Source organism: Crocuta crocuta, unplaced genomic scaffold (genome assembly GCF_008692635.1).
Source record: "Crocuta crocuta isolate KB4526 unplaced genomic scaffold, BGI_CrCroc_1.0 scaffold35, whole genome shotgun sequence".
In the NCBI taxonomy this organism is placed as follows: Eukaryota; Metazoa; Chordata; class Mammalia; order Carnivora; family Hyaenidae; genus Crocuta; species Crocuta crocuta.
Window position 1 is genome coordinate 421,005 of NW_027530625.1, and position 13,206 is coordinate 434,210.

Sequence of the window (13,206 nt, forward strand, 5' to 3'; positions counted from 1 at the left end):
TAAGGCTGCCCAGCAGTACTAAGATCTTGACTTCTGAGCTCTGAGTTCCTAGGTTTAAGTCCTGACATGATTATTCACTAGCTGGTTGACCTTGGGCAAACTGCTTACGTATAAATGAGGATAATAATATCTCTCTGGGGTTGTTATGAGAATTATCTAACAAAATACATATATAGTGCTGAGAATCGGGGCACCTGGCTGGCTCAGTCAGTGGAGCATATGACTCTTCCTGGACTTGGGGTCGTGAGCTCAAGTCCTGCATTAGGAGTAGAGATTACTGAAAAAACAAAACAAAACAAAAACCAGCTAAATTAAATCAAAATTTAAAAATAATTAAATATAAAGTAATGTGCTTAGAATAATGACCCAGCACCTAGTAAATCTCAATATACATTGGTCACTCTCACTACTGTATTTAGGGGACAAGAAGTCACTGGGGATAAATGACAGGATTGGGATTTGAACACAAAGCCTGTGCTCTGAACTACAGAGCCCAGGAATCTTCATTTGGGACTAGTGGGTGCCCTCTGCCTTCCTCTTCTCTTCCTGAGCCAAACTTTCCCTCAGTCTTAACTGACCATAGTATGAAAGTTAAGTGTATGTATGTTGTATTCACCAAATAATATTTTGTTTGTTCTGTTACTCGTTAATAAAGTGTGTGAATGCAATACTTTCTAGTTCTTGCCTGAAAAACAAACACTCCTAAATGACGAGTACTTGGTGCTAGACATCCCCCTCAGCCCCCAAGCCCAAAGTGAGTTGGCTAGGGTTCCGGACGGCAACAAAATTGTTCTTTCCCTCTCCTCTGCTGCCACCGTGTGGCCACATCAGGTTATAACCGGCATTTCTTCATGCTTTGATGGGGATGACGGGGTTTTTTTAATGTATTTTATTTATTATTTTAAAAAATGCTTATTTAGGGGCGCCCGGGTGGCTTAGTCGGTTAAGCGTCCGACTTTCGCTCAGGTCATGATCTCGCGGTTCGTGGGTTCGTGGCTCCAGCAGGGAAGAGTCCATATAGGAGTGACCTTGGCAAAATTAGGATTAGCAAATTCAGTGCATTGCTTTGGGATACTGGATTTCTTCCTACAGGAGACTCTGTGGGCAGATCACTTGGCTTCTCTGAGTCTCAGTTTCCTTACTTGCAAAATAGAGATACCAACACTTATCTCTCAGGATTGTAGTGACAATTAACCATTTATTAAAAACCAATATTTTAAAAGCGTCGCCTCGGTTTCTGGCACTGTATAAATGCCTTACATGTATGATGTCATGGGAACCCGTATGTGTGATGTCGTCAGCATCGTGTATGTCCATCGTCAGAAGCATCCTGCAGGTATAATGTCATCTAGTCCTCACCTTATTCTTTCTCCTGCTCACTAAACAGGATGTATTCATCTCAACCTCCGAGGTGAATTTTGCCATTCCCCTCCACCTGAGTCCAGATCCAAGGTTTGTGTTTAAAAAGAGGCTTCAAGGGGTGCCTGGGTGGCTTAGTCGGTTAAGCGTCCGACTTTCGCTCAGGTCATGATCTCGCGGTTTGTGGGTTCGAGCCCCGCGTCGGGCTCTGTGCTGACTGCCAGCTCAGAGCCTGGAGCCTGTTTCAGTCTGTGTCTCCCTCTCTCTCTGACCCTCCCCTGCTCACGCTGTCTCTCTCTCTCCTAAAAATAAATAAAACATTTTTTAAAAATGTTAAAAAAAATAAAAATGCTTATTTATTTTAGAGAAAGAGAAAGCAAGTGTGATTGGGGGAGGCGCAGAGAGAGGGGACAGAAGATCCGAAGCAGGCTCCACACTTACGGCAGAGAGCCCTTCGCCGGCGCGAACTCAAAAACTGTGAGATCATGACTTGAGCCAAAGTTGAATGCTTAACCAAGCCACCCAGGTGCCCCAGGGCTGAAGGTTAACTTGAACTCGTAATCTGTTTCTCAGGGAGCATACATAGTACACCTCTGATCAAAGTTATGTAACATTTCTTGGGTGGTTCAGTCGATTGAGTGTCTGACTCTTGATTTCATGATCTCAGGTTGGTGGGATTGAGCCTCCTGTCAGGCTCTGCACTGAGTGTGGAGCCTGCTTGGGATTCTCTCTCTCCCTCTCTATCTGCCCCCTCCCTTGCTCTCCCTCTTTCTCTCAAAATACATACATAAATTTCTTTTAAAAAAAAAAAGATGAGTAACATTTCTGGAAAAGCAATATAACAGATAGCCTTCTGCCCTAATGTGAATTCCAACCCACTTCAGCCTTGGGGAATTTTCTTATTTAAGCAGCAAACATGCACTTCCATCAACTCAGATCAGAAACCAGAAATGATAGGATACAGTCCCTGTCCCCAAATACTTCATAGTATTCTGTGTAATCAAATAGTTACAATTCAACTGGGGCAACCACACAAGCTGATGATGGGGTTACCTGACAGGAGATGGAGACAAGATCATTCAAGCAACCAGGACTTCCATGTCTCACACTTAAGGCAAACCTTAAATTTTTTTATTAAACTGAATACAAAATGATAGCATGAAGACAACAGTAGATAACACACTGAGACGTTTCTATGTGTTGAGCAAAGTGCTAAGTACATTACTGGTATTAATTCATGAGCCTGTCACACAAACTCCTATTACCCCCTAATATTTGTGGGGAAACAAAGGTACAGCCAGTTTTTGCTGGAGTCAGGCTCTGAGCCCTCAAAACTTTTCCTAACCAATGTTGCCACAACTCATGGAAGCTTGTGCAATGGTGTGACTGCTTCTTCCTGAAGAGGCAGGAAAGACTTCTCAAGGATCCAGAGAGGATGGGAGATTTGAGCAGAGTTTTGAAGGATAAATATTGCCCATGGTGCCAATGGGGTTCCAGTGCCTTCAATAAGGCTCTTCTTTGATAAGTGCAATCAGGACCTTGTGGAGGATGGATACTAAAGAAACATGACATTTACGGGACGTTTACTATATGCACACCTTGTTAAGAATTTCAGCCCATTGGGTGAACTCTGGCAGCAGCCTTCCGACATAGTTAATATAATTATCCTCATTTGGGGACCAAAGCTCAGAGGGACTCAGAAACCCACCCAAGGTCATTCACATGAGCAAACATAAATTCTTGGGGTAGATGGAATGAAGATGGGAGCAAGACTTCTTTGAGGATCTTTTTATATAGTGTTGGCTTTCAAACTAGGTTAATGTTCTATGTGTTCAAAAACAGTTAAATCAAAAAGGATGAAAAAAGCAAGTCCTAAAATGGAATCCTGCAGAAACAAATGAATCTAATTCTTTTTTGCCATTTGCCATCTATTTTAAGATCCCCATAAAGCTATTTAACAATTAATTTATTTTTAGCACTTTCTATGTAACTTGTGGTATCTTTGGATTTGAAAGCCAGTTATTCACATAAATAAATCTATTTCTATACCAAGTTGATAACATAACCACCTAGGAAAAAAATAAATCAAATGACTTTTTAAATTCAATACTCTGTACGTCCTTAGCAGAATACGCTCTAAGAATGAAAAAAAAAAGGTGAGGAGGAAGAAAAGAAGGAAGAGGAGGAGAAGGAAATGGAGAGAGAAGAAGGAGAGGAAGGAGAGGAAGGAAGAAGAGGAAGAGGAAGCAGAGAAGAAGAAGTAAAAGGACTGCAAAGAAATCTTGAAATTTTTATTTAGGGCTGCTTGTTAGTGGCATAGGCATAATTATGATGCTATTTAGTGTGTATTATACGATGATAAAAATTAATAAATACATGGATGCTGGGAGTTGTGTTTCCACTGAAGTATCTATACGAACTCATAAAGTTTAGAAATCTCTATTTTTCCTCTGTCCACTGAAAGGATCTAATGGCATCCCACTAGCAATGAGCACATAGCACCTGGATTTTAGTTCTAAATGTCATTCTCCATAAGAGGAACCAGAGCCTCTTGGAAAATGACTAATTCTAAGGCCTTAGCAGAGAAAGTTCCATGTGATTCTGGAACATCTTACGCCAGAAAGAAGGTAAATACTCAAAGACTAATGGTTCATCTCAAAAGGAGACGGGAATTGGCTTACAAAGGCTACCAAAGCCCCAGAAAGAATGACAGCAGAGAGTGAACTTTTAAAACTCTGGGGCGCCTGGGTGGCTCAGTTGGTTGGGCATCTGACTTCGGCTCAGGTCGTGATCTCACGGTTTGNGTAATAAATGCAAAAGAAAAGACAGAATTAGAAAATCACCTTTCAACAAACTCCAGTGTAATAACTTGACTCAGGCAAGGATCATCAACAGATGTTAAAGCCCTCAGATAGTTGTTGGGAAAGAGATACTCACACGGTCTCAAAGTATCACATCATAGATTTACTTACGACTCATGAGGAGGGAAATAACTTTACAGTATGGAGATCTGGCATTGACCACCTTGACCAAGTGATTAAACCTAGGGTCACTGAGCTGTTAACACGTATTCCCTGACTTGATTCAGTAAGACCATGTAACATTACCTCTGGTCACATTATTATCAAAAAAAAAAAAAAAAAAGGAAATAATTGGAGAAATCAGAGTGTGGGGCATTCTGTAAGACAACTGGCCTCCACTCTTCAGAGGCAAGGAAGGGCCACCTGGGTGGCTCAGATGGTTGAGTGTCAGCCTTTGGCTCAGGTCATGATCTCAAGGGTGGTTTGTAGCTTTGAGCCCCGCATCGGGTCCTGTGCTGACAGCTCAGACAGAGCCTAGAGTCTGCTTGGGATTCTGTGTCTCCCTCTCTCTCTCTGCCGCTCCCCTGCTCATGTCGTTTCTCTCAAAAATAAACATTAAAAAATGATTTAAGGGGCGCCAGGGTGGCTCAGTCAGTTAAGTGTCCGACTTCGGCTCAGGTCATGATCTCACAGTTTGTGGGTTGGAGCCCCATGTCAGGCTCTGTGCTGACAGCTCAGAGCCGGGAGCCTGCTTCGGATTCTGTGTCTCCTCTTCTTTCTCCCCCTCCCCTGTTCATGCTCTGTCCCTCTCTGTTTCTCAATAATAAATAAATGTTAAAAAAATTTTTTAAATAAAAACTAAACTAAAATAATTTAAAAATAAATTAATAAATCCCCTTATTTTCTTCCTCCCAACTATTTTCTTCTCTACACTTTTTCTTTTTTAAGCTGATTGATTTTATTGTCACTTGATCATTTGCTTTCTCCACCCAGACTAACATGACATCATGGAAATGGTGAATATTCTGGAACTTACATAGACCTGATTTTAAACCCTGCTCTGTTCACAAGCTGGTATAGTCCCTTAACCCTGCTTGTCTTGGTTTCTTCACGTCTGAAAAGTTACTATTTATTTCCTGCCTTGAAAGGCTGCTGGCATTCAGTGGGCCCATGCGTTCATGACTGATGTTTATTGCTCATTACCAAGAGTCAGGCACAGCAGTGGGCACTGTCGGGATGATAGAAACACTTATTCGAAGGAAGGCTGTGTTCTAAATATTCTATATGGATTGATTCATGTTACTCATTCCCATTTCACAGATGAAGAAACTGAGGTACAGAGGGGTTCAGCATCTTGTCCACAAAGCTAGTAAATGTTAGCCCATCATCCCTGGAGCGAACGGTAGTTATGCCACGCACAGGGAGGAAAACAGTCTATGCCTTCATGGGACTCTGGTTCTGGAGGAAAATGAAATCTAGAATACTACAGGGACATAGTTTAGGAGAGAGGTAGCAGTTTCTTTCCTTTTCTCAATTCCATGGCTAACAAGGGGAATCACATAAACAGGGGGACATCAGAGCGTTCGCTGTCAACTCCTTCCCTCCCTTACTCGAGAACATAAGCCTGTTTTGTGATAGCTGCTGTCACTCACCTTGATCCTCACAGCAGCGATTCCCAGGCTTGCAGGCGCCTCAGAATCACCTGGAGGGCATGAAAGGCATCTGCATCTCAAACGACTTTCCCAGGGAAGCTGCTGCCCCTGCTCTGGGACCACAGGCCAGGAACCACTTCACAGAAGCGAGGCGGGCATTGTTGTCACTGCGGAGGTGAGGAAATTGAGCTTCTCCGGGGCTGGGCACCTCACCAGCAGCTACCCTAGTGAGTGACAGGATTCCAACCCAGCTCTTTCTGGACTCCCAAACCCATGCTGTTGCCACTACACCCGAATAAGAGATTTAATACTCAAGGATTTCCCCATTCCATGTCTGTTCATTTGATTCTGGAATCTGTTCCCGAAAGGCAAAGTTAAGGTTCTGTGAGTATTTTCATTTCCAACAGGAACAAGAGATGGTTTCTAAAAATTATTTTACAGATAGTTTCTACAAATAATTTCTGTCCATCCACCCAAGAATTCCTTTTCTAGAAATCTATACTAAGAGACCTATCCAAAATACGGCCCAAAAGACGCTAAGTGTTTCAGTGAAAAACTGAGACTCTAAATACCGAATAGTAAGGAACTGGCTAAATAAATCATGGTATATCCAAATGATGGGATATTATGAAGGCATTAAAAAGTATTTATTTAGAATTTTTAGAATGTGTCAAAGTATTTACAGCATATTAAATAAAATAGAACATGGAACTAAATGCTGTAAGTTCTCGATGTTATTAGAAATACTGAAAAAAGACTGAAGGAAATAAACAAGAACATTGACAACAGTTAATTTCTGCCTCTTCTATACTTTCTACAATGAGTTTTTTAAATCAGAAAAACCATGCACTTTCTTCTTGCTGATTATCTACAACACATATTTGCGAGACCCTTCTACGGTTAGTCAATTCCTGAATAAGCAGGAAAAGCAAAACTGAAGTCTAAAGCTAATCTTTTAATTCCAGATTACATTTTTCCTGACACCGTTATAATGTACACCGTTTTACATAAAAAAAGAGGAAAACACTCAAATGATAATCATTATTATAAAGACAAGTAGAAAAAAAAGACTAGAAAGAGTCCTATAAAAATGATAATGGGGATCATTTCTGGTTGGCAGAATTATAGGACTTGTAAAATCTCTTTTTCACTTAACAATTTTTATTACATTTTCTACAATGGACACCTTCGACTTCTGTAGTAAAAAATCTCTGCTGTTTTTCAAGAGACAACCATCAAGCCAATCACAGCACATCTACACAGTGGAATATCAAGAGCCAGTTTTAAACTGTGGCAGACTATTAATAACATGAAAGAAAGTTTGACATATATCAGCTGACCATACTATAAAACAGTATGTCAGAATGATCCCATTGTTTTGTTTAAAAACAAACAAGCAAAATGTCTATGTATACAGAGAAAATACGTTGGAAGGAAATATGCCAAAATATTAATAGTGTTTTACCATGGACCGTAGGATGGGACATTATTCTAACTATCTTATTTTCACTTCTGTATTTTGGCAAATTTTCTTCTGTTAAATATTACTTTTCCAATATGCCAAAAAGAGAGAGAGAGAGAGAGAGAGAGAGAGAGGCTTTTTAAAAAAGCTACATTAAACAAAAAAGTTACATTGTTAAATAAGAGAGGGACAAAGAAATGAGCAGGAGTATCTTATTGGAAGATCCTCCAATTTCAAAAGGCTTTCCAGCTCCAAGCCAGACTTGACTTTTTTTTTTTAAATCAAGCTGGCCTTTCAGCATCAAGAGAGCAGTCAGCCTCAATGCTTCCTCCTATTTAAGACTTAATAATGCCTCAGCAGGACACTGGCTCCCAAAACAAAGGTCACCCCTCTTGGTGCGGCAAACATCCATTGTATGGAACCTTTAAACAAGACCCTGGTAGAGAACATCTGATTACAAGTAAATACAATTTATAACCACTGATGAAGGAGACACACTATTTATGTTGCGAATAACACACTAACTATAGAATTATACTCCCAGGCCTGGCAGAGACCCCTGAGATCATCTGAAGACAATTTCCAGGACACTGTCCTTAGGATGTTATGTAAATATTGACTAGAAACAATAACAGAGATGTCATGCTACAGACTCTTAAGTAAACAGTTCAAAAGCCTGGCTTCCTGTTTATACAATTTAAAGTCGCTTTGTACTGCTAGCCACAAGGTGATTTAGCATTCCAATTTAATCTAAGTTCTTGACTTTACGTATAATAACAGAGACTACAAAGAACAGCTGAAAAGCCACATAACACTGGGAAGGAACAAAAATAAATACACAGCCATGTTGTCTTGCAGCCCAAACAAGGAGAAATCTATGCGGCTAGACTATCAGTTCAGTCTATTTCCAAGTCACTGTCCTCACTGTGACAGGTGGCAGAGTTACGCACGGATGTGAGCACCAAGACTTCTTTTTCTGGGAGCAATCCAAATTCCTGTAGAAAAGCCTCAAGGTCCACAGCAAAGAAATCTTCCCCCAACTGGTCAGTGACACGAACAAAATTGCCAATCAATTCACCCCCCTTGTAGATCAGCAGGGCCGGAAGGGCGTTCCTGGTGAAGCGACTGCTGGCCCCAATAACTGAGCTCTTCACCCGGCAGAATTTGACAGCTGGGTACTCGGCAGCGAGGCAAATCATGCAGCCGTTCATGGCTTCGGTCCCCGGAATGCCGTCCTCATAAATATGGACCATGATGAGGGTGCTTTTCTGTTCTTTATCAATCACATCTAAAAACCCTTCTCCACTGGGGATGTCAAACACCTGCTTGAACTGGGGCCCTTTGTGAAGCTGCTGCCGCATCTCTTCCATCCTCTGCTTCCGGTACTGCTGTAGAAAGTCCTCATCATCTTGGTCCTCATTCATCATGGCGAACTCCTTCAGGGTCATCTGCAGGACGACCAGCAAGTGAGCAGAAGAAACACAAGCTGACCTCTGTGATAACAGTTATCATGTACTGGGCACGTGGGTGGGTGGCTCAGCTGGTTAAGCAACTGACTTCAACTCAGGTCATGATCTCATGGTTTATGAGTTCAAGCCCCCCATGGGCCTCTGTGCTGACAGTGTGAAGCCTGCTTGCGATTCCCTCTTCCTCCCTGACTTGTGCGCGTGCTTTCCCTCAACATAAATAAAACTTAAAAAAAAAAAAAAATAGTTAACATGTGCCACATGTTTATGGTATGTGAGGTACCATGCTAGGTGCTCTGTATGCATTAAAGCTCACAGAATTCTGATGAAAAACCCATCGGGAGGGAATTTTTTTTTTTTAATTTTTTTTTTTTTTTTTAATTTCTAGGAGAGCGAGCGAGAGACAGCGTGAGCAGGGGAGGGTCAGAGAGAGAGGGAGTCACAGACTGAAACAGGCTCCAGGCTCTGAGCTGGCAGTCAGCACAGAGCCCGAAGCGGGGCTCGAACCCACGAACCATGAGATCATGACCTAAGCAAAAGTCAGGCGCTTAACCGACTAAGCCACCCAGGCGCCCCGGGAGGGAATTTTTATTGCCCCCATCTTACCATTAAGATTCAAAGACTTCAGATTATCTGCAGCAGTTCACATAAGTACAAGAGCAGAATTACAAACTAGATTTTTAAAAAAAATCTAGTCTTTTCGGGGCTCCTGGGTGGCTCAGTCAGTTAAGCGTCTGACTTTCGGTTTCGGCTCAGGTCACGATCTCACAGTTCATGGGTTTGAGCTACACATGGGACTCTGTGCTGATGGCATGGAGCCTGCTTAAGATTCTCTCTCTCTCTCAAAAATGAATAAACTTTTAAGAAAAAAATCTAATCTTTCAACTACTGTATTATAATGCTTCTCCCTCCAAATAGGCATCAGTTAGTATCACTTCATGAGCTTGTTTCTTGTGGTCAGTCTCGACAATGGGTTATTTTATCTACTGTTTCATTTCTGTTGAAAAGATAACAGGATATTAAGGAATTTTAAAAAGAACACTCGTAATTCTTGCTCTGTACCACACCCCCAACACATATACAAAAAAACACAGTCACACTTTCTAATACTGTATTTTGCTTTTTATTACCAGGCACATGCTGACATCCTTTCTGCTTTTTTAACAGGAGTTGTGAGTGTACCACCAACTGAGCTATAATCTGCTCTTGCCCCTTGGCATCATTACATCACAAAGATTTCCTCCTGTTTCTTAATATTTTTTACAGAATCACACAGAATGTGCCATATTTTGCTTGACTTCCTTTTTCTGGCACTGAGATGGTTTCCAGCTCTGCTCTGCGGTACACAACCCAGGGGACAGGGACAGAGCGTCTCTCAGTGGCCTCATGTGGTCATGTGACGTGTTGCTTCATCTGCTCTAATCTCCAGCTTGAGTTACAAAAGTTGTCTTCCTTCTCCAGGCCTGGTGCGGCAACACATCCCTGCACCCGGAACAAAGCCTATACCTTTGCTCAGTCTGGCACCGATCAGAGGGCGGAGGCCAGGGAACACAGTAGATCATCACGGACATTTCTGCATCACGGCCAGCACAGCACCATCCTCCTTCCCAGCTCTCCAGTCTAGCTCGGCCCACCAGAGTGCCCACCAGAGCGGCTCTGAGCCATTATGGGCAGAAAGTCTAATGCCCTGAACTCCTCCAGGCGAATGACTCCTCACTTAATCCTCTTATCTGCTCCCTGATCCTGGCCGGCATTCCCAGCCAAGAGCTGCTCTGGGCTACAGCCAAATGATCTCAGGCACCCCTTGACATTCATCCACGTTCAAGAGGGCAGGTGGAAGGGGAATTAAAGGGTTCTTTGGATACAGGGCAGGTAAGAGAGGGTCAGGGGCCTATTTCCAAATATCCTTCAGAGTGTCCATTCGCTTCTATTATATTGCCTTGTTAAGAGTAAATTCTCATGAATAGGCTTCAGGTGAAAGAGAGCAGCATCATGGAAAGAGCAAAATAAAATCAGGGTGAGAATCCCAGTGCCTATTAGCATTTACTAGTTGGATGCCCTGAGCCAAGTACCCTCTCCTCTCAAAGTATTGGTTTTATCGTCTGTAAAATGGGGATAAAACCACCAATTTCAGAGGATTATTTCTGGCCCAAGGTTAAGACTTCGATAAAGAACAGAAAACACACGTTTACTGAGCAGTTTCGATGGGCTGGCTGGCTTTGTACCCAGGCACTGGCTTTGTACCCAGAGAGCACTGTGAGGTTGAGAAACTGACCTCACCAGGCCCCTGACAAACAGGACTCAGAACAGAAGATACATCCCCACCATCTCCAGTACCAGAGCTGAGGTTCAAACTCCAGTGCGTCTGAGTTAGGACGTGACTCTACTTCCCCCCTCACTCTGCACAGCTCTGTGGGGGTCAAATCAAACACCCTGCACCTCTGGGATCACTGACGCCAGTTCCAACAGCCAGGAGCGCTTCTCAGAGAGGCCTGGGAGGGCTGGGGTGGCACGACTGCTAATTACCTTCCCACCGATCTTCTCCTGGAGCTCCTTCTGTCTGTGCTGCTCCTCCTCTTCATCCAGATGGGACGTGCAGGTCATTGACAGCTTCTTGATCAGCCGTTCCATCTCCCGGCACTGCTCCTCCCTTTGCTCCGTCTCCAGCTGTTTGAAGCGGCGCCAGTCATTTATCACCCCTTTTGGACCTGAGTCGGTGGCGAACGTGGAGGTGACCAAGAAGAGCGGGCAGAGAATTATGGACCAGCTCACATCTGTCTAAAGTTTGCTCCACCGACTGCACGGTAAGGCTCACACGGGGCAGTGTGGTCCACGTAGTGACCTCCGCTGCAGCGTGGCTTGTGATAATTAAGTGGCTGAGCTAAAGGCCCAACATTAGGAGGTGCGCTAAGTAAGTTATGATTCATCTACTCAAAGGAAAATGAGGCAACTCGTAGAAAGAATGAGGTAGCTTTAGGTTTCTTGCCACAAAAGATGTTCAAATACATTAGGTCAAAAAAAAAAAAAAAGAGCAAAATCATGGTATCATGGTAGGATCATCCAATTTTTAGAAAAGGAATTGCATGTATATATACAAATATTTACAGGTATTCATATCGGTGCACGTACATTTGTATGTTCATAGAACAAGGACTAAAGACAGATAAGTCAACTGTTAACAGAAGCCGTCCCTGGCTAGTGGGCTCTAAGGGGACTAGTGAGACAGAACTACTTTTTTCCTTTCTACATTAATACAGTCTATATTCCCTGGAGTTTTATAACAAGATTCTGTTATTCAAGCTACCTGAGCCTCCCTGCCCCTTGCCATGTGACCTGGAGGACCTCTTATGGGATGAGTACATGCATCCCCAGCCCACCCATGCTGGGCTTGGTCACGTGACTTGCTTTGGCCAATGGATTCTGAGCAAAAGGTTTATGAGCCATTACGTTTCCAACAGCCCTCTCTGGCTCCTACACTTGGTCATGAAAAGGCATGTCCCAGTCAGGGGTTGCTCTTCCAACCCTGTCCCTAGAATGACAGGACACATGAAGCAGACGCAGGGCTGCTGACCCACACGAGCAGCACCCAACACACTGGAGAAATACACCTTCACTGTCACAAGTCACTAAGATTTGGAGACCATTTGTTACTGCCAAAAAATATATAAAAATCTACGTGAAGAAAACTTTAAAATGCTACCAAGAAACACTAAGAAGGACCTGATTAAATGGAAAAGCAATACCATACCCCTGACTCGGAAGACCCAACATCACAAGGGTGCCAATAACCCCCCAAAACAATCTATATGTTTAATGGAGTCCCATATGTACAAGTTCCTAAATTTGCTTTGGAAAAATAAGAAAGCAAAAGTTGAGGGGTGCCTGGCTGGTTTAGTCAGTAAAGCATGCAATTCCCAGTCTCGGAGATCAAACCCCATGCTGGGGGTAGAGACTACTTAAAAAAAATTGGGGGGAAAATGATGACATGGAAGAGTACTGAAGAGAAATAGCCCCATTAGATACTGAAGCATGTAACACAGTAATTAAAAACAGTGTGATACAGCACAATAAAAGGCAAATCAATGAAAGACACTATAAACTAGAGCTAAAGATAAAAAATATCAACAGAAATTCAATACATGGTAAAACTGACATTTCAAAGCAATGGAGAAAAGATAGCTTATTTGATAAATGGCGTTGAAACAGTGGTTAAAATATGAAAAATACTAAGGTGGAGCCCTACCGCAAACTTTGCACCAAAATGAATTCCAGATGAATCAAAATTTAAGTATTAAAAAAATAATAAAAATACTAAAAAAAGCATGGGAGAATCTGTTTATAATTCTGGAGGGAAAAAAGACTTTTTCAGTAAGAAACAAAATTAAGAAACCAAAGAAACCATAATATATAATATATAATGCCTTCAAGTACATAAAAACTTTCTTCCTGGAAAAGAACACAAAGTC

The 13,206-nt window shown here is 42.4% G+C and overlaps 1 protein-coding gene and 1 non-coding gene across 3 annotated transcripts in view; both read right to left on the reverse strand.

Moving 5' to 3' along the window:
• Positions 1–8,002: 8,002 nt before the first annotated feature.
• Positions 8,003–13,206, reverse strand: part of PDCL (phosducin like) — an 8,888-nt gene continuing 3,684 nt past the window's right edge. For both annotated transcript variants that reach the window (XM_077768179.1, XM_077768180.1), the window contains 2 exons: positions 11,267–11,448; positions 8,003–8,722 (listed from right to left, as the gene is read on the reverse strand). In XM_077768179.1, the coding sequence (XP_077624305.1) occupies positions 8,171–8,722; positions 11,267–11,448 (734 nt within the window). In that variant the 3' untranslated portion in view covers positions 8,003–8,170. The remainder of the gene's footprint in view (positions 8,723–11,266; positions 11,449–13,206) is intronic.
• TRNAK-UUU (transfer RNA lysine (anticodon UUU)) lies at positions 9,227–9,311 on the reverse strand. Its single transcript has one exon. It is a non-coding gene; the product is annotated as a tRNA-Lys (tRNA).